Here is a 22,642-nt window from a genome sequence, read left to right as displayed (position 1 = left end):
TGGCTAGCCCTGGCCAGCGGCAGGGGACACACGCTGTGCACAGCGGCTATCTCGGCCCTTGCGTTTCCGTGTGTGTGTGTTAGGGCCAGCCTGTCAATCTCAGGAGTAACAAAAAAGAGACACAGAGAAGGCAGGAGTGCTCAGTCACCCCATGGTCTCTAGCGCGCCAGGCTTTTCTGTCCATGGAATTTTCCAGGCAAGAATACTGGAGTGGGTAGCCATTTCCTCCTCCAGGGGATCTTCCCGACCCAGGAATCGAACCCGTGTCTCCTGTCTCCTGCATTGAAGGTGGATTCTTTACCGTTGAGCCACCTGAGAAGCCCAAGGAAGGCTGGGGGGCGGGGGAACGGCCAGGATTTTGACTGGGGTCACCTTGAGTCTGCAGAGGGGAGAACAGACGTCTTTCTTATACTGAGTCTTTCAAATCAAAATTAGATCTGCTCCATTTAATGAGGCTGTGTTTGATTTTCTCTGGACCGTGTTTGGTGGTTTTTCAGGGCAGCAGTCTGGCACGTCTTTCATTAGTTTTTTTTCTGGCTGCTTGATGGTTTTAATGCCACAGAGCAGGGACATGCAGAACAGGGACAGTTTTCTCTGGAAGATTTCCTGTGCCCCTTCCCACTCTGTCCTCCCGTCATGGGATGACCGCTCTCTGACTTCCATCAGCCTAGGCTGTCCAGCCACGCGTGGACCCCCCCAGAACATGCTTGCCTGTGCCGGCCTCTCTGGCCTTGGGTGGCACCTGGGCTTCTCATTCCAGCGGCTGCTCTCGTTGCAGAACACGGGCTCTAGAAATGCAGACTTCAGGAGTTGTGGTGTACAGGCTTAGTTGCTCCGCAGCATGTGGGATCTTCCCAGACCAGGGATCAAACCCATATCCCCTGCATTGGCAGGTGGATTCTTATCCACTGTACCACTAGGGAAGTCCCACACTTCAGTCTTCATCAGTGCAGCTTTGAAATAAGTTTTGAAAAGCAGTAGCTAAATTTCTCTGATGCTGTTTCCTGCCCAAGATCTCCCGGACTCTTCTGTCTTCTGAATTTCCTTTTACATTTTAGAATCAGCTTGTAGATTACTACAGAGACAGCCTGGAGAGAATTTGACTGCAGTCGTGACAAATCTTTTTTTTTTTTAGCCTTTTCATACTGTTCCTGGGGTTCTCAGGGCAAGAATAGTGAAGTGGTTTGCCATTCCCTTCTCCAGTGGACCACATGCTGTCAGAACTCTCCACCACGACCCGTCCGTCATACGGCATTGCCCATGGTTTTATTGAGTTAGACAAGGCCGTGGGATCAGTTTGGTTAGTTTTCTGTGATTGTGGTTTTCATTCTCTCTGCCGTCTGATGGAGAAGGTAAGAGGCTGATGGAAGCCTCCTGTTGGGAGAGACTGACTGAGGGGGAAACTGGGTCTTGTTCTGATGGTGGGGCCGAGCTCAGTCCACTTCAGTTCAGCCGCTCAGCCGTGTCTGACTCTTTGCAGCTCCATGGACTACATGCAGCACACCAGGCTTCCCTGTCCATCACCAACTCCCAGAGCTTGCTCAAATTCATGCCCATCGAGTCCGTGATGCCATCCAACCATCTCATCCTCTGTTGTCCCCTTCTCCTCCTGCCTTCAATCTTTCCCAGCATCACAGTTTTTTCCAGTGAGCCAGTTCTTCATATCAGGTGGCCAAACTATTGGAGTTTCAGCTTGAGCATCAGTTCCTCCAATGAATATTCAGGACTGACCTCCTTTAGGATGGACTGGTTGGATCTCCTTGCAGTCCACGGGACTCTCAAGAGTCTTCTCCACCACCACAGTTCAAAAGCATCAATTCTTCGGCACTCAGCTTTCTTTATAGTCCAACTCTCACATCCATACACGACCACTGGAAAAACCATAGCCTTGACTAGATGGACCTTGGTTGGCAAAGTAATGTCTCTGCTTTTTAATATGCAGTCTAGGTTGGTCATAACTTTCCTTCCAAGGAGCAGGTGTCTTTAAATTTCATGGCTGTTATCACCATCTGCACTGATTTTGGAGCCCAAAAATAAAGTCTCTCACTGTTTCCACTGTTTCCCCATCTATTTGCCATGAAGTGATGGGACTGGATGCCATGATCTTTGTTTTTTGAATGTCGAGTTTTAAGCCAACTACTTCACTCTCCTCTTTCACTTTCACCAAGAGGCTCTTTAGTTCTTCTTCACTTTCTGCCATAAGGGTGGTGTCATCTGCATATCTGAGGTTATTGATATTTCTCCCAGCAATCTTGATTCCAGCTGTGCTTCATCCAGTCTGGCATTTTGCATGATATACTGTGCATATAAGTTAAATAAGCAGGGTGACAGTATACAGCCTTGACATATTCCTTTCCCAATTTGAAACCAGTCTGTTGTTCCATGTTCTGTTCTAACTTGCTTCTTGACCTGAATACAGATTTCTCAGGAGGCAGGTGAGGTGGTCTGTTATTCCCATCTCTTCAAGAATTTTCCATAGTTTGTTGAGATCCACACAGTCAAAAGCTTTGGCATAATCAACAAAGCAGAAGTATATGTTTTTCTGGAACTCTCTTGCTTTTTCTGTGATCCAACAGATGTTGGCAATTTAATCTCTGGTTCCTCTGCCTTTTCTAAATCCAGCTTTAACATATGGAAATTCTTGGTTCATGTACTATTAAAGCCTGGCTTGGAGAAGGCTTTATCATTACTTTGATAGCGTGTGAGGTGAGTGCAATTGTGCAGTAGTTTGAACATTGTTTGGCCTTGCCGTTCTTTGGGATTGGAATGAAAACTGACCTTTTCCAATCCTGTGGCCACTGCTGTGTGGCCACTGCTGGGTTTTCCAAATTTGCTGGCATATTGAGTGCAGCACTTTAACAGCATCATCTTTTAAGATTTGAAATAGCTCAGCTGGCATTCCATCACCTCCACTAGCTTTGCTCGTAGTGATGCTTCCTAAGGCCCACTTGACTTCACATTTCAGGATGACTGGCTCTAGGTGAGTGATCAAACCATCGTGGTTTTCTGGGTCATGAAGATCTTTTTTGTACAGTTCTTCTGTGTATTCTTGCCACCTCTTCTTAATATATTCTGCTTCTGTTAGGTCCCTACCATTTCTGTCCTTTATTGAGCCCATCTTTGCATGAAATATTCCCTTGGTATCTCTAATTTTCTTGAAGAGATCTCTAGTCTTTCTCATTCTGTTTTCCTCTATTTCTCTGCATTGATCACTGAGGAAGGCTTTCTTATCTTTCCTTGCTGTGGAGCCATGCTCAGTAAATCTTTAATCCAATTTTGATGGGCGGGACTGTGTTCTGTCCCTGTTGTTTGACCTGAGACCTCACTGTGGTGGCGGTAATGAAGATATGGCACCTCCTTCAGAAGGTCCCGCTCACACACTGCTGCACTCAGCGGCCCCAGCCCTGCAGCAGCCGCCGCCGCCCCACGCCTCCGCCAGAGACGCCTGGACCCTCCCAGGCAAGTCTGGGTCAGTGTCCTGTGGGGTCACTGCTCCTTTCTCCTGGGTTCTGGTGCACAAAAGTTTCTGTTTGTGCCTCCAAGAGTCTGTTTCCCCAGTCCTGTGTGAGTCCTGTAATCAAATCCCGTTGACCTCCAAAGTCAAATTCCCTGGATGTTCTCAGTCCTTTTGCCAGATCCCCAGGTTGGGAAATCTGTTGTGGGTGTCCTAGAACTTTTTTAACAGTGTTAGAATGTATTTGGTGTAATTGCTGTGCAGTTTGCGGGTCGTCTGCGCGGCAGCTTTTTGGTGGCGTTAATGGCGACCTCCTCCAAGAGGGCTTCTGCCACAGGCGGTGTGACCAGGTCTGCTGCAGCCAGCACCCCTGAGCCCGCGCAGGCCCCTGCTGGCCCGTGGCTCCGCAGGCGACGCCCCCACACGCAGAGGCGGGCGGCTCAGCCTCTGTGGCATCTGGCTCCTGTGCACAGGGCTTTGTTTGCGCCGTCCCAGTGTCTCTGGCGGGCATGGGGTTTCATTCCAAATGTGATTTCGCCCCTCCTACCATGTTGCTGGGCCTCCCCTTTGCCCTGGGACGCGGGGCGTCTTTGTTTGGTGGGTCTCCTGTCTATGATTGTTCAGCAGTGAGTTGTAATTCTGGAGCTCTCACAGGAGAGGACGAGCGCACACCCTTCTACACCGTCATGAACAGGATGGAAAGGCAGAAACACACAGCGCTGAAAGATGAGCTCCCCAGGTCGGTAAGTGCCCAGTATGCTGCTGGAGAAGAGTGGAGAAATAACTCCAGAAAGAATGAAGGGATGGAGCCAAAGCAAAAACAGTGCCCCGTTGTGGATGTGACTGGTGATGGAAGCAAGGTCCGATGCTGCAAAGAGCAATATTGCATAGGAACCTGGAATGTTAGGTCCATGAATCAAGGCAAATTGAAAGTGGTCAAACAGATGGCAAGACTGAACATAGACATTTTAGGAATCAGTGAACTAAAATGGACTGGAATGGGTGAATTTAACTCAGATGACCATTATATATACTACTGTGGGCAGGAATCCCTTAGAAGAAATGGAGTAGCCATCATGGTCAACAAAAGAGTCCGAAATGCAGTACTTGGATGCAGTCTCAAAAACAACAGAATGATCTCTGTTCATTTCCAAGGCAAACCATTCAATATTACAGTAATTCAAGTCTGTGCCCTGACCAGTAACGCTGAAGAACCTGAACGGTTCTTTGAAGACCTACAAGGCCTTCTAGAACTAACACCCAAAAAAGACGTCCTTTTCATCATAGGGGACTGGAATGCAAAACCTGGAAGTCAAGAGATACCTGGAGCAACAGGCAAGTTTGTCCTTGGAGCACGGAATTAAGCAGGTATAAGGCTAACAGAGTTTTGCCAAGAGAACGCACTGGTCACAGCAAACACCCTCTTCCAACAACACAAGAGAAGACTCTACACATGAACGTCACCACATCGTCAACACCGAAATCAGACTGATTATATTCTTTGCAGCCAAAGATGGAGAAGTTCTATATAGTCAGCAAAAACAAGACCAGAAGCTGACTGTGGCTCAGATCATGAACTCCTTATTGCCAAATTCAGACTTAAATTGAAGAAAGTGAGGAAAACCACTGGAGAAGGCAATGGCAAGCCACTCCAGTACTCTTGCCTAGAAAATCCCATGGATGAGGGAGCCTGGTAGGCTGCAGTCCATGGGGTCGCTAAGAGTCAAACAGGACTGAGCGACTTCAGTTTCACTTTTCACGTTCATGCACTGGAGAAGGAAGTGGCAACCCACTCCAGTGTTCTTGCCTGGAGAATCCCAAGGACGGCAGAGCCTGGTGGGCTGCCATCTATGAGGTCGCACAGAGTCGGACACGACTGAAGCGACTTAGCAGCAGCAGCAGCAGGGAAAACCACTAGGCCATTCAGGTAAGACCTAAATCAAATCCCTTGCAATTATACAATGGAAGTGACAAATAGATTCAAGGGACTAGATCTGATAGACAGAGTGCCTGATGAACTATGGATGGAGGTTTGTGACATTGTACAGGAGACAGGACTCAAGACCGTCCCCAAGAAAAAGAAATGCAAAAAAGCAAAATGGCTGTCTGAGGAGGCCTTACAAATAGCTGTGAAAAGAAGGGCCGTGAAAAGCAAAAGAGAAAAGGAAAGATATATCCATTTGAATGCAGATTTCCAAAGAATAGCAAGGAGAGATAAGAAAGCCTTCCTCAGTGATCAATGCAAAGAAATAGAAGGAAACAATAGAATGAGAAAGAATAGAGATACCAAGGGAATATTTCGTGCAAAGATGGGCTCAATAAAGGACAGAAATGGTAGGGACCTAACAGAAGCAGAAGATATTAAGAAGAGGTGGCAAGAATACACAGAAGAACTGTACAAAAAAGATCTTCACGACCAAGATAATCACCACGGTGTGATCACTTACCTAGAGCCAGACATCCTGGAATGTGAAGTCAAGTGGGCCTTAGAAAGCATGACTACAAACAAAGCTAGTGGAGGTGATGGAATTCCAGTTGAGCTATTTCAAATCCTGAAAGATGATGCTGTGAAAGTGCTGCACTCAATATGCCAGCAAATTTGGAAAACTCAGCAGTGGCCACAGAACTAGAAAACATCAATTTTCATTCCAATCCCAAAGAAAGGCAATGCCAAAGAACATTCAAACTACTGCACAATTGCACTCATCTCACACTCTAGCAAAGTAATGCTCAAAATTCTCCAAACCAGGCTTCAACAGTACATGAACTGTGAACTTCCAGATGTTCAAGCTGGATTTTAAAAAGGCAGAGGGGAGAGGAACAAGATGGTGGAGCAGTAGGTGGACATGGAGTACATCTCTCTCCACGGATACATCAGGAGTGTGCCTTCAAACACAGAAGTGCATGCAGAACACCAGCTGAGAGCAGACAGCAGAAAAGAATATACAGAACCACGCAAAACTTGGTAGGACAAGGGAACTAGGGTGAAAGACGGGAGTTGGTGGGACTGGACCTGCCCTTGGCGGGTGGAGGAACTGAAGCAGGGGTCCGATCCCTACACTGGGGCAATTGTCTGAGTCAGAGGGGAAGCATTTAGGCTGAGAGGGAAACAGCTGATCTGTGGCAGCCTAAATGGAGTGAGAATCAGACAGTCTTTGCTGCAGCCATACACATCCTGGATGGTGCACTCTTTGCAATCCTATAGACTGTGGCCTGCCTGGCGTTTCTGTCAGGGTAGGGGTTTTCCAGGCAAGAATACTGGAACGTACTGGCCAATACTGATTGCCATACCCTTCTAGAGCACTGTATTTCCTGCTGCCCTAGCCATCAACCCCCCTGAGTACCTTGTGCTGCCAGAACCCCTGTGACCCAAGCAGCTGCACCACCTCCACACCTGGCCATCACTGGGGCAAACCCAAATCCTCCAGGGCACCCTCAGGAGCAAACCCCAGTGGAGGACCCACATGCAGAGGCGGAAATAAAACCACAGTTGAAACCCAGGGACAGTGTGGCTAAGGAATAAGACCCAAAACCTTTCCACCAGCTGGACAAGCTGCAGATTAAATCCGCATGACCAACTAGGCAGACTCTGTGTCTGTGGAACATAAAAGAGGTCATTGAGAGCTCCCACAAAAGAAAATGCACCAGTTCTGATAGCTTTGGACACTGGGGGCAAGAACACAGAGGGATAGGAACAGATTAGAATCTGAGCTGCCCCCACAGCAGGTCCAGGGGTCAGCACGGTGTTAGAGGGCCTCCTAGGGAGGTGAGGGGGACTGCGACTCCCAGCGAGGAAAGGACTCTGACAGCAGTGACTCGAGAAAAACGTATTATTCTTATCTTTTGACTTATTCTGTAGGTTCTTTTAGATTTTTTTTCCTTTTCCCCCTTTTTCCCCCTATTCTGTTGTAGTTGTCAATTCTATTGGCGCTATGAAATCTAACTAACCTTTTGAGCTTTTTTTTTCTTTTTTTTCTCAGTCACATTTTTTATTGTTGTTATAAACCTCGGCCTCTGTATTGGGCTTTTGCAGTTCTAGGGAGTTGTCTTTTTTTTCTTTTCTTTTTTTAATTTTAATTTTTAAAACCTGTTATTTTTTCTTTTGTTTTCTTTTCTTACTATTCTTTTCCCCTTTCAGTTAATCTTCAGTTCAGTTCAGTCGCTCAGTCGTGACCGACTCTTTGCGACCCCATGAATCACAGCATGCCAGGCCTCCCTGTCCATCACCAACTCCCAGGGTTCACTCAAACTCATGTCCATTGAGCCGGTGATGCCATCCAGCCATCTCATTCTCTGTCATCCCCTTCTCCTCCCGCCCCCAATCCCTCCCAGCATCAGAGTCTTTTCCAGTGAGTCAACTCTTCCCATGAGGTGGCCAAAGTATTGGAGTTTCAGCTTTAGCATCAGTCCTTCCAATGAACACCCAGGACTGATCTCCCCCAGAATGGGCTGGTTGGATCTTCTTGCAGTCCAAGGGACTCTCAAGAGTCTTCTCCAGCACCACTGTTCAAAAGCATCAATTCTTTGGTGATCAGCTTTCTTCACAGTCCAACTCTCACATCCATACATGACCACTGGAAAAACCATAGCCTTGACTAGACGGACCTTGGTTGGCACAGTAATGTCTCTGCTTTTTAATATGCTATCTAGGCTGGTCATAACTTTCCTTCCAAGGAGTCAGCGTCTTTTAATTTCTTGGCTGCAGTCAGCATCCTCAGTGATTTTGGAGCCCCCCAAAATAAAGTCTCTCACTGTTTCCACTGTTTCCCCATCTATTTCCCGTGAAGTGATGGGACCAGGTGCCATGATCTTCGTTTTCTGAATGTTGAGCTTCAAGCCAAGCTTTTCACTCCAAAGAATAGCAAGGGGAGGTACTGTGGGCAGGAATCCCTTAGAAGAAATGGAGTAGCCATCATGGTCAACAAAAGAGTCCGAAATGCAGCACTTGGATGCAATCTTAAAAACAACAGAATGATCTCTGTTCGTTTCCAAGGCAAACCATTCAATATTACAGTATTCCAAGCCTACGCCCCAACCAGTAACACTGAAGAAGTCAAAGTGGAACGGTTCTATGAAGACCTACAAGACCTTTTAGAACTAACACCCAAAGAAGATGTCCTTTTCATGATAGGGGACTGGAATGCAAAAGTAGGAAGTCAAGAAACACCTGGAGTAACAGGCAAATTTGGCCTTGGGGCACGGAATGAAGCAGGGCAAAGGCTAATAGAGTTTTGCCAAGAGAACTCACTGGTCATAGCAAACACCCTCTTCCAACAACACAAGAGAAGACTCTACACATGGACATCACCAGACGGTCAACACCGAAATCATATTGATTATATTCTTAGCAGCCAAAGATGGAGAAGCTCTATACAGTCAGCAAAAACAAGACCAGGAGCTGACTGTGGCTCAGATCATGAACTCCTTATTGCCAGATTCAGACTGAAATTGAAGAAAGTGGGGAAAACCCTAGACCATTCAGATATGACCTAAATCAATTCCCTTATGATTATACAGTGGAAGTGAGAAATAGATTTAAGGGACTAGATCTGATAGATAGAGTGCCTGATGAACTCTGGACGGAGGTTCGTGACATTGTACAGGAGACAGGGACCAAGACCATCCCCATGGAAGAGAAATGCCAAAAAGCAAAATGGCTGTTGGAGGAGGCCTTACAAATACCTGTGAAAAGAAGAGAAGCGAAATGCAAAGGAGAAAAGGAAAGATATAAGCATCTGAATGCAGAGTTCCAAAGAATAGCAAGGAGAGATAAGAAAGCCTCCCTCAGTGATCAATGCAAAGAAATAGATGAAAACAACAGAATAGGAAAAACAAGAGATCTTTTCAAGAAAATTAGAGAAATCAAGGGAACATTTCATGCAAAGATGGGCTTGATAAAGGACAGAAATGGTATGGACCAAATAGAAGCAGAAGATATTAAGAAGAGGTGACAAGAATACACAGAAGAACTGTACAAAAAAGATCTTCATGATGAAGATAATCACGATGGCGTGATCACTCACCTGGAACCGGACATCTTGGAATGTGAAGTCAAGTGGGCCTTAGAGAGCATCACTACGAACAAAGCTAGTGGAGGTGATGGAATTCCAATTGAGCTATTTCAAATCCTGAAAGATGATGCTGTGAAAGTGCTGCACTCAATATGCCAGCAAATTTGGAAAACTCAGCAGTGGCCGCAGGACTGGAAAAGGTCAGTCTTCATTCCAATCCCAAAGAAAGGGAATGCCAAAGAATGCTCAAACTACCGCACAATTGCAGTCATCTCACACGCTAGTAAAGTCATGCTCAAAATTCTCCAAGCCAGGCTTCAGCAATATGTGAATCGTGAACTTCCAGATGTTCAAGCAGGTTTTAGAAAAGGCAGAGGCACCAGAGATCAAATTGCCAACATCCGCTGGATCATGGAGAAAGCAAGAGAGTTCCAGAAAAGCATCTATTTCTGCTTCATTGACTATGCCAAAGCCTTTGACTGTGTGGATCACAATAAACTGCAGAAAATTCTGTAAGAGATGGGAATACCAGACCACCTGACCTGCCTCTTGAGAAACCTGTATGCAGGTCAGGAAGCAACAGTTAGAACCGGACATGGAACAACAGCCTGGTTCCAAATAGGAAAAGGAGTACGTCAAGGCTGTGTATTGTCACCCTGCTTATTTAACTTATATGCAGAGTACATCATGAGGAATGCTGGGCTGCAAGAAGCACAAGCTGGAATCAAGATTGCTGGGAGAAATATCAATAACCTCAGATATGCAGATGACACCACCCTATGGCAGAAAGTGAAGAGGAACTCAAAAGCCTCTTGATGAAAGTGAAAGAGGAGAGTGAAAAGTTTGGCTTGAAGCTCAACATTCAGAAAACGAAGATCATGGCATCTGGTCCCATCACTTCATGGCAAATAGATGGGGAAACAGTGGACACAGTGTCAGACTTTATTTTGGGGGGCTCCAAAATCACTGCAGATGCTGATTGCAGCCATGAAATTAAAAGACGCTTACTCCTTGGAAGGAAAGTTATGACCAGCCTAGATAGCATATTAAAAAGCAGAGACATTACTTTGCCAACCAAGGTCCATCTAGTCAAGGCTATGGTTTTTCCCATGGTCATGTATGGATGTGAGAGTTGGACTGTGAAGAAAGCTCATCGCCGAAGAATTGATGCTTTTGAACTGTGGTGTTGGAGAAGACACTTGAGAGTCCCGTGGACTGCAAGGAGATCCAACCAGTCCATTCTGGGGGAGATCAGTCCTGGGTGTTCATTGGAAGGACTGATGCTAAAGCTGAAACTGCAATACTTTGGCCACCTGATGCGAAGAGTTGACTCACTGGAAAAGACTCTGATGCTGGGAGGGATTGGGGGCGGGAGGAGAAGGGGACGACAGAGGATGAGATGGCTGGATGGCATCACCCACTCGATGGACATGAGTTTGAGTGAACCCTGGGAGTTGGTGATGGACAGGGAGGCCTGGCGTGCTGTGATTCATGGGGTCGCAAAGAGTCGGTCACGACTAAGCGACTGAACTGAACTGAACACAAAGATAAAATCAAAGTGGATTAAAGACCTAAATGTAAGACCAGAAACTATAAAACTCTTAGAGGAAAGCATAGGCAGAACACTTTATGACATAAATCACAGCAAGATCCTCTATGACCCTTCTCCTAGAGTAACGGAAATAAAAACAAAAGTAAACAAGTGCGACCTGGTGAAACTTAAAAGCTTTTCCACAGCAAAGGAAACTATAAGCAAGGTGAAAAGACAACTCTCAGAATGGGAGAAAATAATAGCAAATGAAACAAATGGCAAAGGATTAATTTCCAAAATATACAAGCAGCTCATACAACTCAATACCAGAAAACCAAACAACCCAACCAAAAAGTGGGGAAAAGACCTAAACGGACATTTCTCCAAAGACATACAGATGGCTAACAGACACATGAAAAGATGCTCAACATCGCTCATTGTTAGAGAAATGCAAGTCAAAACTACAATGAGATACCACCTCACACCGGTCAGAATGGCCATCATCAAAAAGTCTGCAAACAATAAATGCTGGAGAGGGTGTGGAGAAAAGGGAATGCTCTGGCACTGTTGGTGAGAACGTAAATTGATACAGCCACTATGGAAGACGGTATGGAGATTCCTTTAAAAACTAGGAATAAAGCCACCATATGACCCAGCAATTCACTCTCAGGCATATATCCTGAGGAAACCAAAATTGAAAAAGACATGTGTCCTGTTGTTCATTGCATCACTATTTATAATATCTAGAACATGGAAGTTCATTAAACATGCTATAGCGTGAATTACTATTGCACTCACCCACTTGCTCTATAATGAGCTGAGCATAGTTAAATATACTCACTTTTCAATGTTGTTTTAAAATTATATTTTGTGTCATTTTAAAATTTGCTGCATCTTTTTATAAATCAGAAAATTGCTCACATGATATGATGGTCATTTTATATTGATTTACTCAAATATTTATTAAGGTTATGCTAGGCATTTAATAGGAGAAGGCAATGGCACCCCACTCCAGTACTCTTGCCCGGAAAATCCCATGGACGGAGGAGCGTGGTGGGCTGCAGTCCATGGGGTCGCGAAGAGTCAGACACGACTGAGCACCTTCATTTTCACTTTTCACTTTCATGCATTGGAGAAGGAAATGGCAACCCACTCCAGTGTTCTTGGTTGGAGAATCCCAGGGACGGGGGAGCCTGGTGGGCTGCCGTCTATGGGGTCTCACAGAGTCAGACACGACTGAAGCGATTTAGCAGCAGCAGCAGCAGCAGCAGAACATGGAAGCAACCTAGATGTCCATCGACTGGTGACTGGATAAAGAAGTTGAGGTACACATACACAATGGACTATCACTCAGCCATAAAAAGGAACGCATTTGAGTCAGTTCTGATGAGGTGGGTGAACCCAGAACCTATTATACAGAGCGAAGTGAGTCAGAAAGAGAAAGGTAAATACCATCTTCTAACGCACATGCATGGAATCCAGAAAAACGGTTCTGAAGAATGTATTACAGGGCAACAGTGGAGAAACAGACATAAATAGACTTACGGACCTGGGGAGAGGGAGGAGAGGGTGAGATGTGTGGGAAGAGCAACATGGAAACTGACATTACCATATGCAAAATAGATAGCCAACGGGAATTTGCTGTATGGCTCAGGAAACTGAAACGGGCTCTGTATCAACCTAGAGGGGTGGGATGGGGAGGAAGATTCAAAAGGGAGGCGATGTATGTATGCCTATGTCTGATTCATGTTGAAGTTTGACAGAAAACAGCAAAAGTCTGTAAAGCAATTATCCTTCAATAAAAAATAAAATTTAAAACAAAGGCAGAGGAACCAGAGATTAAATTGCCAACATCCACTGGATCATAGAAAAAGTAAGAGAGTTCCAGAAAAACATCCTCTTCTGCTTTATTGACTATGTCAAATCCTTTGACTGCTTGGATCACAACAAACTGTGGAAAATTCTTAAAGAGATGGGAATACCAGACCACCTCACCTGCCTCCTGAGGAACCTGTATGCAGGTCGAGAAGCAACAGTCAGAACTGGACGTGGAACAATGGACTGGTTCCAAATAGGGAAAGAAGTACGTCAAGGCTGCATACTGTCACCCTGCTTGTTTAAGTCACATGCAGAGTACATCATGAGGAACGCTGGGCTGGAAGAAGCACAGGCTGGAATCAAGATTGAGAAATATCAATAACCTCAGATATGCAGATGACACCACCCTTATGGCAGAAAGTGAAGAGGAACTAAAGAGCCTCTTGATGAAAGTGAAAGAGGAGAGTGAAAAGGTTGGCTTGAAGCTCAACGTTCAGAAAACAAAGATCATGGCATCTGGTTCCATTACTTCATGGCAAACAGATGGGGAAACAGTGGAAACAGTGAGAGACTTTATGTTTCTGGGCTCCAAAATCACTGCAGATGGTGACTGCAGCCATGAAATTAAAAGACGCTTACTCCTTGGAAGAAAAATTATGACCAACCTAGACAGCATATTAAAAAACAGAGACATTACTTTACCAACAAAGGACTGTCTATTCGAAGCTATGGTTTTTCCAGTGGTCATGTATGGATGTGAGAGTTGGACTATAAAGAAAGCTGATCGCCGAAGAATGGATGCTTTTGAACTGTGGTGTTGGAGAACACTCATGAGAGTCCCTTGGACTGCAAGGAGATCCAACCAGTCCATCCTAAAGGAGATCAGTCCTTAATATTCATTGGAAGGACTGATGCTGAAGCTGAAGCTCCAATACTTTGGCCACCTGATGTGAAGAGCTGACTCACTGGAAAAGACCCTGATGCTGGGAAAGATTGAAGGCGGGAAGAGGAGACGACAGAGGATGAGACGGTTGGATGGAATCATGGACTCGATGGGCATGAATCTGAGCAAACTCCAGGAGCTGGTGATGGACAGGGAGGCCTGGCGCGCTGCAGGCCGTGGGGTCACAAAGAGTCAGACACGGCTGAGCGACTGAACCGAACTGACTGTGTCAAATCTACCGATCATCTAAGGAGAACTGACGGCCTCACAATGCTGAGACTCCCAATCTACCCACTTGATGTATCTTCACATTTATTTACATACTATATTCTTTAGTTTTTCTAAGCAGTATTTTTAGGGTGGATTTTTTCTCGTCAAATGACTTCCTAGGTATTAGATGTATTTTTTATACTTTTATACATGTATTTTTATCAGTTGCCTTTGCTACTTTAATAAACGGTGGGTTTTAATCTTTCTCTCTTCTCTTGTGAGAACGTTCACTGTCGGTGGCGCCGGCTTGGTGGTCAGCTGTGGCCGCCAGGTCTCACTTCTGGTCCGCAGGCCTCGCCCACCTGCCAGCTGAGCATTTGCTGCCCTCTCCCCACCACCCAGGGCTCCCTCCTGGCAGCCAGCTTTCTATCCTCTGTTTCTGTGAGTTTGATTTACTTCAGATGCTACATATGAATGATATAAATGGTGTTTTAAATTTTATTTCCCAATTATTTGTGCTAATGTGTAGACACCCCCGTGGCTCTTGCACACTGCCCCTGCAGGCCGCCTCCTGCAGGGTTCACCTCCTGGTCCTGCCAGCTGGTATCTTCTTGGATCTCCTGCCCTGCACTCCACCGACCTCCTCCCTTTCCAGTCTGTCCAGCTTGTCCTGGTTCCTGCCCCCCTGCACTGAGGGGAGCAGGCCGGAGTCCACTAACGAGGCCGGAGTAAGGTCCCCACAAACACACGCTCTCGAACAGAGGACACTCCTTGTTGGCTGAGAGTGGTTTTCTTTTCTCTGTTTATCGTGAGTGACATAGGATCTCTGCATGTCCTGAGATGGTCGTGTCACTCTGTTCATATGAGTGGTATCCATCCCCGTAGGGCTGAGAAGCGGAACTTGCCTTCCTTCATCTCTTTAAAGTCTGCAGAACAAGAGATGTTTCATCTTTATTTCTAACATTGCCCCCCCCACCGCCATCAGTGAGTGTCGCCAGGGTCTGTCGCTTTATCCAGCTTCTCAGGGAACCAGCCTGAGGCTTTGTTGAACTTTGAATTTGCTTCTCTGGCTCTCGCATCTATGGTTTTATTTGTCTTTCTATATATGTATATGCGTGGGCTTCGCTCCTTGCTCAATTGGTAAAGAATCCGCCTGCAATGCAGGAGACCTGGTCTTGATCCCTGGGTTGGGAAGATACCCTGGAGAAGGGAACGGCTACCCACTCCAGTAGTCTGGCCTGGAGAATTCCATGGAATGTATAGTCCATGGGGTTGCAGAGAGTCAGACACAACTGATCGACTTTCACTCGCTTGGTGTATGCATACATATATTTAATTGGGGTATAATTGCTTGAAGATGTCGTGTTGGTTTCTGCTGTACAATGAGGTGAATCAGCCATGTGTATGCATATGTCCCCCCTCTCCTGGACCTCCCTCCCCCCGCCCCATCCCATCCCTCTCGGTCACCACAGAGCACTGAGCTGAGCTCCCACTAGCTATTTAATATTTCCAAATCAAGCAACTGACAATGGATTAATCTCCAAAATGTACAAACAGCTCATGCAGCTCAATATTAAAAAATAAACAAACAAGCAACTCAATCAAAAAATGGGCAGAAGACCTAAGTAGGCATTTGTTATTTGGGTTTCTTTTTCTTATAACTTCTTGAGCTAGAAGTTGGTTGGATCTTAATATTTGGCATTTCTTTTTTTCAATACATGATAGGCAAGTTAAGGATGGCAATTACCCTTTATTTTCTGCTTTAACTGTATCTGAAAACTTTTGAAATGTAGTGTTTGGGGTATTATTCAGATCAATATTTTCTAATTTTGTTACAATTATTTCTTTGATCTCTAAGTCATTTAGAAATCGGTTTCCTTTCAATACATTCGCATCAGATTTTGTAAGTGGCTTGGGCTTTTCTTGTCGGCATAATCGTGTTTCGACCGGAGCTGGGTCACTGCAGCACCAGAGCTTCGCTGTGGGGTGTTGTGCGTGGCCAGTGCTGGTGAAGACAACGTGTGCTCCGTGCTTGTCGAGCATCCAAGTGCGGCCGGGTTTAGTGTGGCCGTCAGATCTCTTATGTTCTCTCTGCTTTCTCCTGTCTGCGTATCCCAAGTATGCTGACAGCCTTTGGGGACACATCAGCTTCTTAGAACCCTGACAGCTTTTGCTCTGATTTCCTCGGGCTCTGCCATTCATTTTGTCTTGGTTAGGATTTTCCTGGGTGTATCTTTCCCTTTCAGTCACTCCCTAATCTTGGGTTTTACGTATTTCTCTGCATAAAGTCTGAAATTTTTTTTTTTTAGAGTGAAAGTGGGTTTATTCTGGGAGAGACACACTCCATAGACAGAATGCCGTCCATCTCAGAGGGCAGGAGCGCCTAAACTCTGCATCCACACTGCCCACTGTCTTAACCAGCGCATTTCACATTCCCGCCCCGTGTGATCGTCTGTGTACACAGATGGCGTGGATTGTGCCCACAGATCACTCCAGAACAGCAAGTACCTGCTCGCCCACACGTATCTAAGGGCCTTAACCTTGTGGTCCAAGTGCCAGGTCTCACATGAGGTTCGGTCAAGGCCGTGGCCAAGGCTGGGTCATGTGAAGGCTTGACTGGGCTGGGGTGGGGGTCGGCTTTCTGAGTGTTCACTCACCCGGACCAGGGCTGGAGGCCTCACGTCCTCACCGACCTCACGGCAGGTGGAACATCCGCAGAACAAGAAATTCCAGACCAGGCCCTGGAGTCACGTCTACTGTGGCTCAGCCTTGGAAGTCACACTGCGTCACGTCTGCCATGTTCTGCTGGCCACAAGCCCGTCCTGATGTGATGTGAGGGGTCTGCCCGGGGCTGGGGCGCAGGAGGCGGGGCTCGCCCCCGGGCGCCTGGGAGCCTCACGCCCTCAGGAGCCCTCATCTGACTTCGTCTGATGTCTGTTTATCCTTCTCCAGCTCGCGTTCCTCTCTCCTTGTTCAGGCCTTACTTCATTAATGTTTTTGTCATTTCAGTTTCTCCTCCTGGTTTGGAGGTCACGCACTCTGTTTCTGGGCTTTTAGCTGTTGCATAGACATGACTAGCTGCATGCTGAGGTTAACGTCTAAAGTTCTGAAAATCCTACTTTTATTCCCACCCGGACAAGGTTAAGAACCTGCCTGGCAACGCAGGAGATGTAAGAGACACGGGTTCAGTCCCCGGGTTGGGAGGATCCCTGGAGGAGGGCATGGCAACCCACTCCAGTGTTCTTGCCCGGAGACTCCCATGGACAGGGGAGCCTGGCGGGCTGCGGTCCATGGGGTCGCAAAGAGTCAGACATGACGGAGCGACTTAGCAGCAGCAGGACAATACAGTGACCTTCGGGCTTGGAGACAAGGGACGTTAGGTCTGTGTGTTCAGACCACACAGCGGCTCTCCGCCCTGCACCCTCCCCAGGGCTCAGACTTTACCCACTTGGAAGCTCTTATCTATCTCTCTCTCTGACTCTCACCTTGAAAGAGACAGGCTCTCTGCAGTGGGCGCCCAGCGGGGTCCTCGCAGCACCTTTCTCCTTGGCTGTCACCGCTGCTTTCAGGGATACTCGGACAAGTCCACGGCTTTCCAAAAGTGAACTCTCTCACCTGCCTGCAAAATGTCCGACTGTTTCAAGGACGGGTCTGGGTGTGGGGCTTTATTTGCATTTATTCAAACTGGAGATCTGCAAGCTTTATTCATCGCACACTCGTGTCTTTAATGGTTTATGAGGGACGCTCGGCCTTTACCCTCTGAGTGCCGCCTCTGCCCCGCCGCCTCTCCTCGCCCTCGGAGCTCGGGGGTGCTTGCCAGCCCTTCCCCACCCGCCTCCTGTGTCACTTCTCCTCCCAGTCGCCATCTGGTTTCCTGCGGGGCCTCCCGTGCAGCCCCCTCCTCTGCCTTCCGGTTCATTCTGTCCTCAGAGTCTAGAGCACCGTGAATCCCATCCACTGAAACGTTTTAGTTCCTATAGAGTCATTTTTTAGAAACGCTACTTTTTAATAAATTTGGCTATTCTTTATGATCCCTTTCCTTTGCCTAAAATCTCTAAGTGGTATGAAATCACGTAGTGTTCTGTGTCTGATGATTCTCTCAGCTGGTGAGGTCTTAGGTCACGTTCTGTTTCTGCCGGCACTCTCACGTTTTATTAGAGACGGATCGTTTTCTTTAAGAAATGGATTGCAGGGAGTCTCTGCCTTCTTTCCAGGACGCAGGAGTGTCCCCTCAGAGAGCCGTGTGTGCCCCGGCGGACCCCCCTCCCCGGCCCCTCATCTTCCGTCTCCTGAGCAAGGCCGCCCGCATCACTTTAAGCTCATAGCCTGAGGCTTGGTGCCCTCTGCACCCTGCCCCAAGCCCAGGGATGAGAACTTGTCAGACCTGTTTCCTGTTTGGAACTAGCTCGGGGCAGTCTCCCTGGGATTTTCACCCACCCTGCTCAGCACCAAGAACCTCGCTCTCCCTGGGGCCGGGAAGGTGTGTTTTGGGCTTGCCCGGGGTGTAATCTTTTGGGGTTGCCGCTTTTTGAGGGGCAGGGTGTCTCTCACCCCTTGTGGGGATGGTCTTCTCCTCCCACACCCCTAAAGCCTTGGAACCTCGAGCCCGGGTGATCCCGGTCCACAAAGGCTGATCCCTGCAGATTAAACCTGATCATTTCTTGCTTTTTGCCTTTTGTTGCTTCTAAGGAGTTTTTCATGTTTCATGATCAGTTCAGTTCAGTCACTCAGTCGTGTCCTACTCTTTGTGACCACATGGACTGCGGCACGCCAGGCCTCCCTGTCCATCACCAACTCCCGGAATTTACTCAAACTCATGTCCGTCGAGTCGGTGATGCCATCCAACTGTCTCATCCTCTGTCGTCCCCTTCTCTTCCTGCCTTCAATTTCCCCAGCATCAGGGTCTTTTTTACAAAGAGTCCGTTCAGGTTGCTGTTTTTTCCCAGAAGGACTGATCTGGATCCAGAGCTCCGGCTCTTGAGTGGACGCCCCCTACTGTGGGGCCTCCACGTACTCCCCTCACATCCCCTCCTTCACCCCAGGATGTGCAGCTCAGGGCTCACTGTGTCTCAGTGCCCCCCACCCCAGCCCCTAACGGACAGGCCCTGCCTTCCTCACGCCACCTCTCTGCCCTGACGGCCTGGCCCTTCCCCCGTTAGGCCTGGACTGCACAGACCTGCCCCTTGGCCTCTGCGCCTGCTCCTGAGAAGACGCGGCCCCCCGCCCCGGCTTCCCGCACCCCCACGTGCTGTGCAGGCCCCAGCGCACCCCGCAGGACAGGCTGGCTCCCATCCCTGGGGAGGCCTTGTTCCTGGGCTCAGGCTCAGCGCTTCTCCAGGCTATGGGACACAGCGGGCGGCCCCTCCCGCCCCGCCTGCCCCTGGGGAGAAGTGACTCAGCCAGGCTACCAGCAGGGCTGCTGGTGGCTCCGGCAGTTGTGGCAGCTCAGCCCGTGGCATTCCTGGGCTGGGCCCGAGGCTGGGAGAGCCTGGGGAAGCCCCCACACCCTCGCCGGCCCAGGCGCAGGCTGCAGCTCACCCAGAGCCGGCCTTCTGAGGCCCGGCAGCCCCAGGCTGAGTCACGGCCGGCACGTGGTGCGGGTCCACCCGGCTCCCTGAGAAAGACCACAGACGGGCCGCTCAGAGCAACTACAGAGCCTGCGGAACCTCGCCCCTTGGCTCTGGGGGGCGGTCCAGCCTCTTGGAGGGCACTGACCCCACCTGCTGGCTGGCTCATGTCCCTGGGCTGTTGGAGGAACTGGGGAAATCCTGGAGAAACACGAGATTCCACTCCCTGGGGCTCCAGGTGCCCAGACTCCGCAGAGCGGGGCCAGAGGACGTGGCCCCGTCCGAGCAGCAGGGGAGACCAAGGGGAGGAGGCAGGATGGGGGTGGAGAACCAGGGTCCCACAGTCCCGGCCTGTGCCCACAGGGCCCTGGAACCAGCACCCTCGTGGTCAGCAGGTGTCCTCAGCCGGGTCTCCTAAGCGGGCCCTGAGGGGCAGTCCAGGGGCCCTGCTCCTGAGGCTGGACGCCAGGCAGGCTTTTGGGGGAAGGATCGTGGGCACCAATGGGGCTGTGGGCTCCAGCCATCTTGAGTGTGCTCATAACCTCCTACGAGTCCCCGGGTTTGCTCACTGCCCCAACTGGGACTCCTCTCCTGGGGCAGAGAAGACGAGCACAGGCCCCAGGGCCCTGCCCCCGGCCGCCCGCGGAGGTCCCGGCTTTGTTGGGAGCAGGAGAGCCGGGTGTGCTCCGTGTGGGAGCGAGTGGGCTTGGAAGCCAGCTGGGACAGCGCCTCGCAGGGGGTGAGGGCTGCCCTGAGGGGGCGAGTCCGAGGGGGGCAGGCCCTGGGGCGCAGAGTCTCAGGGACCCGTGACTGTGACCAGAGACAAGGTTCTGGGGCAGGACCAGTGGGCCTGGTCCAGGGCGACGGACGGGACTTCACGGACTGACCGGAGCAGTCTGGAAGCTGGCGGGTGGCCTCGGGGGGTGCGATAGGGGCGGGTGGCGGCGCCTGGTATGTGGGCCCAGTTTGGGCTGGGTGGGTGCGATCCAGGCGGAGGCGGGCGCAGTCTCAGGGCCCTCCTCTCCCTCTCTCTCTGCTGCAGGGCTGCCAAGGGCCCTCCCAGCGCCCTGCCTGGTGTGCCGCGGCTCGCTGCCGCCCGCCGCTCCCTGCAAGCGCTGCCGCTCCTTCTGCGCCGCCGTCCTGCAGGGTGCCTCCTTCGTGCCCCTCGGCGACGAGCCCGGCAGTGGCCTGTGGACCCCGTGACGCAGAGCACCAGGGCCGGAGCGACACGCCCGGGCCCCGCGGCCTCCAGAGCATGGCTCGTTTCTTTGAAAACCTCCACGTAGATGCGGGACCTTGTATACAGAGCTATTTTAGCGAACCTGTACACCCTCACCTTGGTATTTCTTATGGAGCCTGGGACGCCGGCCTACCAGCTGCCGGCGCCCCAAGCCCACCTGCTCCCGGGGCCCCTTGCCCTGCAGCCCAGCCCCCCATGCCGCATCCCCAAGCCTCCCTCTCAGCCCGCACCCCTGCCCGGGGGAGGCGGACTCTGCCCTGGGCGCCCCTCCCTGGCGCCCCCCTCGCTGGAGGGCGCCCCGCCCCCAGAGGCCCCTTGTTCAGTCATTGATTCAACACAAGTCTGGCTGTGCTGCTGCAGGTTCTTTGCACCCGAGCGTCTCCTTCCAACCTGGCGCTGAGCGAGGGGGTGAAGGGGCGCCGCCCTGGGTCAAACCCCTGAGGGTCCACCGCAGGTGGATTTTCGGGCCTCCGGGTCGTCCGTGGGCCGTGCAGGCTATGGAGACCGGAGGCGGGGGAGCCTCTGCAGCATCTCAGCTCGGGCTGGGGTGTCCCAGCCACCCGCACCTACAGGGGATGGGGAGCCTGTGAAGGATCACGAGGGCCTGTTCTCCCTGGACGTTGGAGGGTTGGCAGCCCCCAGCCCTCGGAGACAAGATGGGAGCCCCAGAGGACAAGGACCCATCCCCACCACACTTCTCCCCATGAAGCCACGTGGTGGCTTCGTTTCTGACCACCTGCAGCCCCTCATCACTGGCATGGCATTCTCCGGGCCCCGGAGGTGTCAGCCGGCAGGTGGGCCAGGGCTGGGCCACATGGGGCCTCCCTGCTCCAGGAAGGGCCGGTGCCCGTGGAGTCACTGGGTGCACAGTCCCCTCCTGCCCCCTGGGTGAGAAAGCAGGTGGTGGCACTCAGGCCCGGCCTCAGGCTGGTTCTCCCGCTCAGCCTGGTGGACAGTGTCTGGGCACACGGCCCGCGGCCCTCCCGACCCAAGCCATCTGGCTGACCCAGGGAGCTCTGGCAGCCTGACTCAGAGGGGACCAGGTCAGGGACAGCGGGGGGACTAGTGCCTGGACTTCCTGGCCACCCCAGACGCCCCGGCCCACAGCTGACCACACCCCACAGGGGACCACAGGTGAACACTGCCCGGAGGGCTCCATCCCCCAACAGCTCTGCCTCCCAGCAGCAGGGAAGGGGAGCCCACGCCTGCTCCGGGCTGGGGGAGGGAGGCTGTGCAATGGACTCTGGCTTCTGGGTGGGGGGGGTGCGCAGGCGGTGGGGACCGTGGTCCTGGGTGATGTTTGCCGGCGGGTCCCATGCCTGAGGACCAAGCTCCCTCAGGCGTTTCCCATGATGGTTCCTGCCTCCTGAGGCCCGGATCCACTTCCCGTCTCAGGTCAGACGAGGGGGCAACAGGGAGCAGCCAGGGCAGCCCTGGGGCCTCCCAGGGAGCCAGCCCAGAGGTGCTGCCAGCTGGGTCAGTTCCCCTCCACACTTGCGGCGCCCTGTTGGGGTTCCAAGCAGATCCCCAGCTTCCTGGGCCCTGGAAGGGTCTCGGCTCTCCAGCGACTGTCTCTTTTCCATGCCCCTGACTCAGGGGACATGCCCTCGGGGCCAGAGGTGCTCAACCTGCCAGCCAGTGTGGCAGGCAGGCTGGACCCGGGGAGGAGACCAAGGACCCCTGAGCCACACCGTGGCCTAGGGCTGGGGGCAGGCAGGATGCTGTGTGCCTGCGTGGAGGCCTCTCTGCAGAGGACCCAAATGCAGCAGGGACAGAGCGAGCCCCCTGCACAAGCCAGGCCCCAGAGTCAGCCTCAGGGTGGAGCCCTCTGCAGTGTGGACAGTGAAGCAAGGGCTCAGCAAAGTGGA

General features: G+C 50.6%; 1 protein-coding gene across 1 annotated transcript in view; it reads left to right on the top strand.

Moving 5' to 3' along the window:
- Window positions 1–20,737, top strand: part of TTLL8 (tubulin tyrosine ligase like 8) — a 62,014-nt gene extending 41,277 nt beyond the window's left edge. Inside the window, exon 13 of the mRNA XM_088837064.1 lies at window positions 20,577–20,737. Coding sequence (XP_088693190.1) covers window positions 20,577–20,737 — 161 coding nt within the window. The remainder of the gene's footprint in view (window positions 1–20,576) is intronic.
- Window positions 20,738–22,642: the final 1,905 nt, after the last annotated feature.

The sequence above is a fragment of the Moschus berezovskii genome, chromosome 6 (genome assembly GCF_049115385.1).
Source record: "Moschus berezovskii isolate FMDL1 chromosome 6, NW_MosBer_1.0, whole genome shotgun sequence".
NCBI lineage: Eukaryota > Metazoa > Chordata > Mammalia > Artiodactyla > Moschidae > Moschus > Moschus berezovskii.
This window is presented reverse-complemented; position numbering and strand designations above follow the sequence as displayed.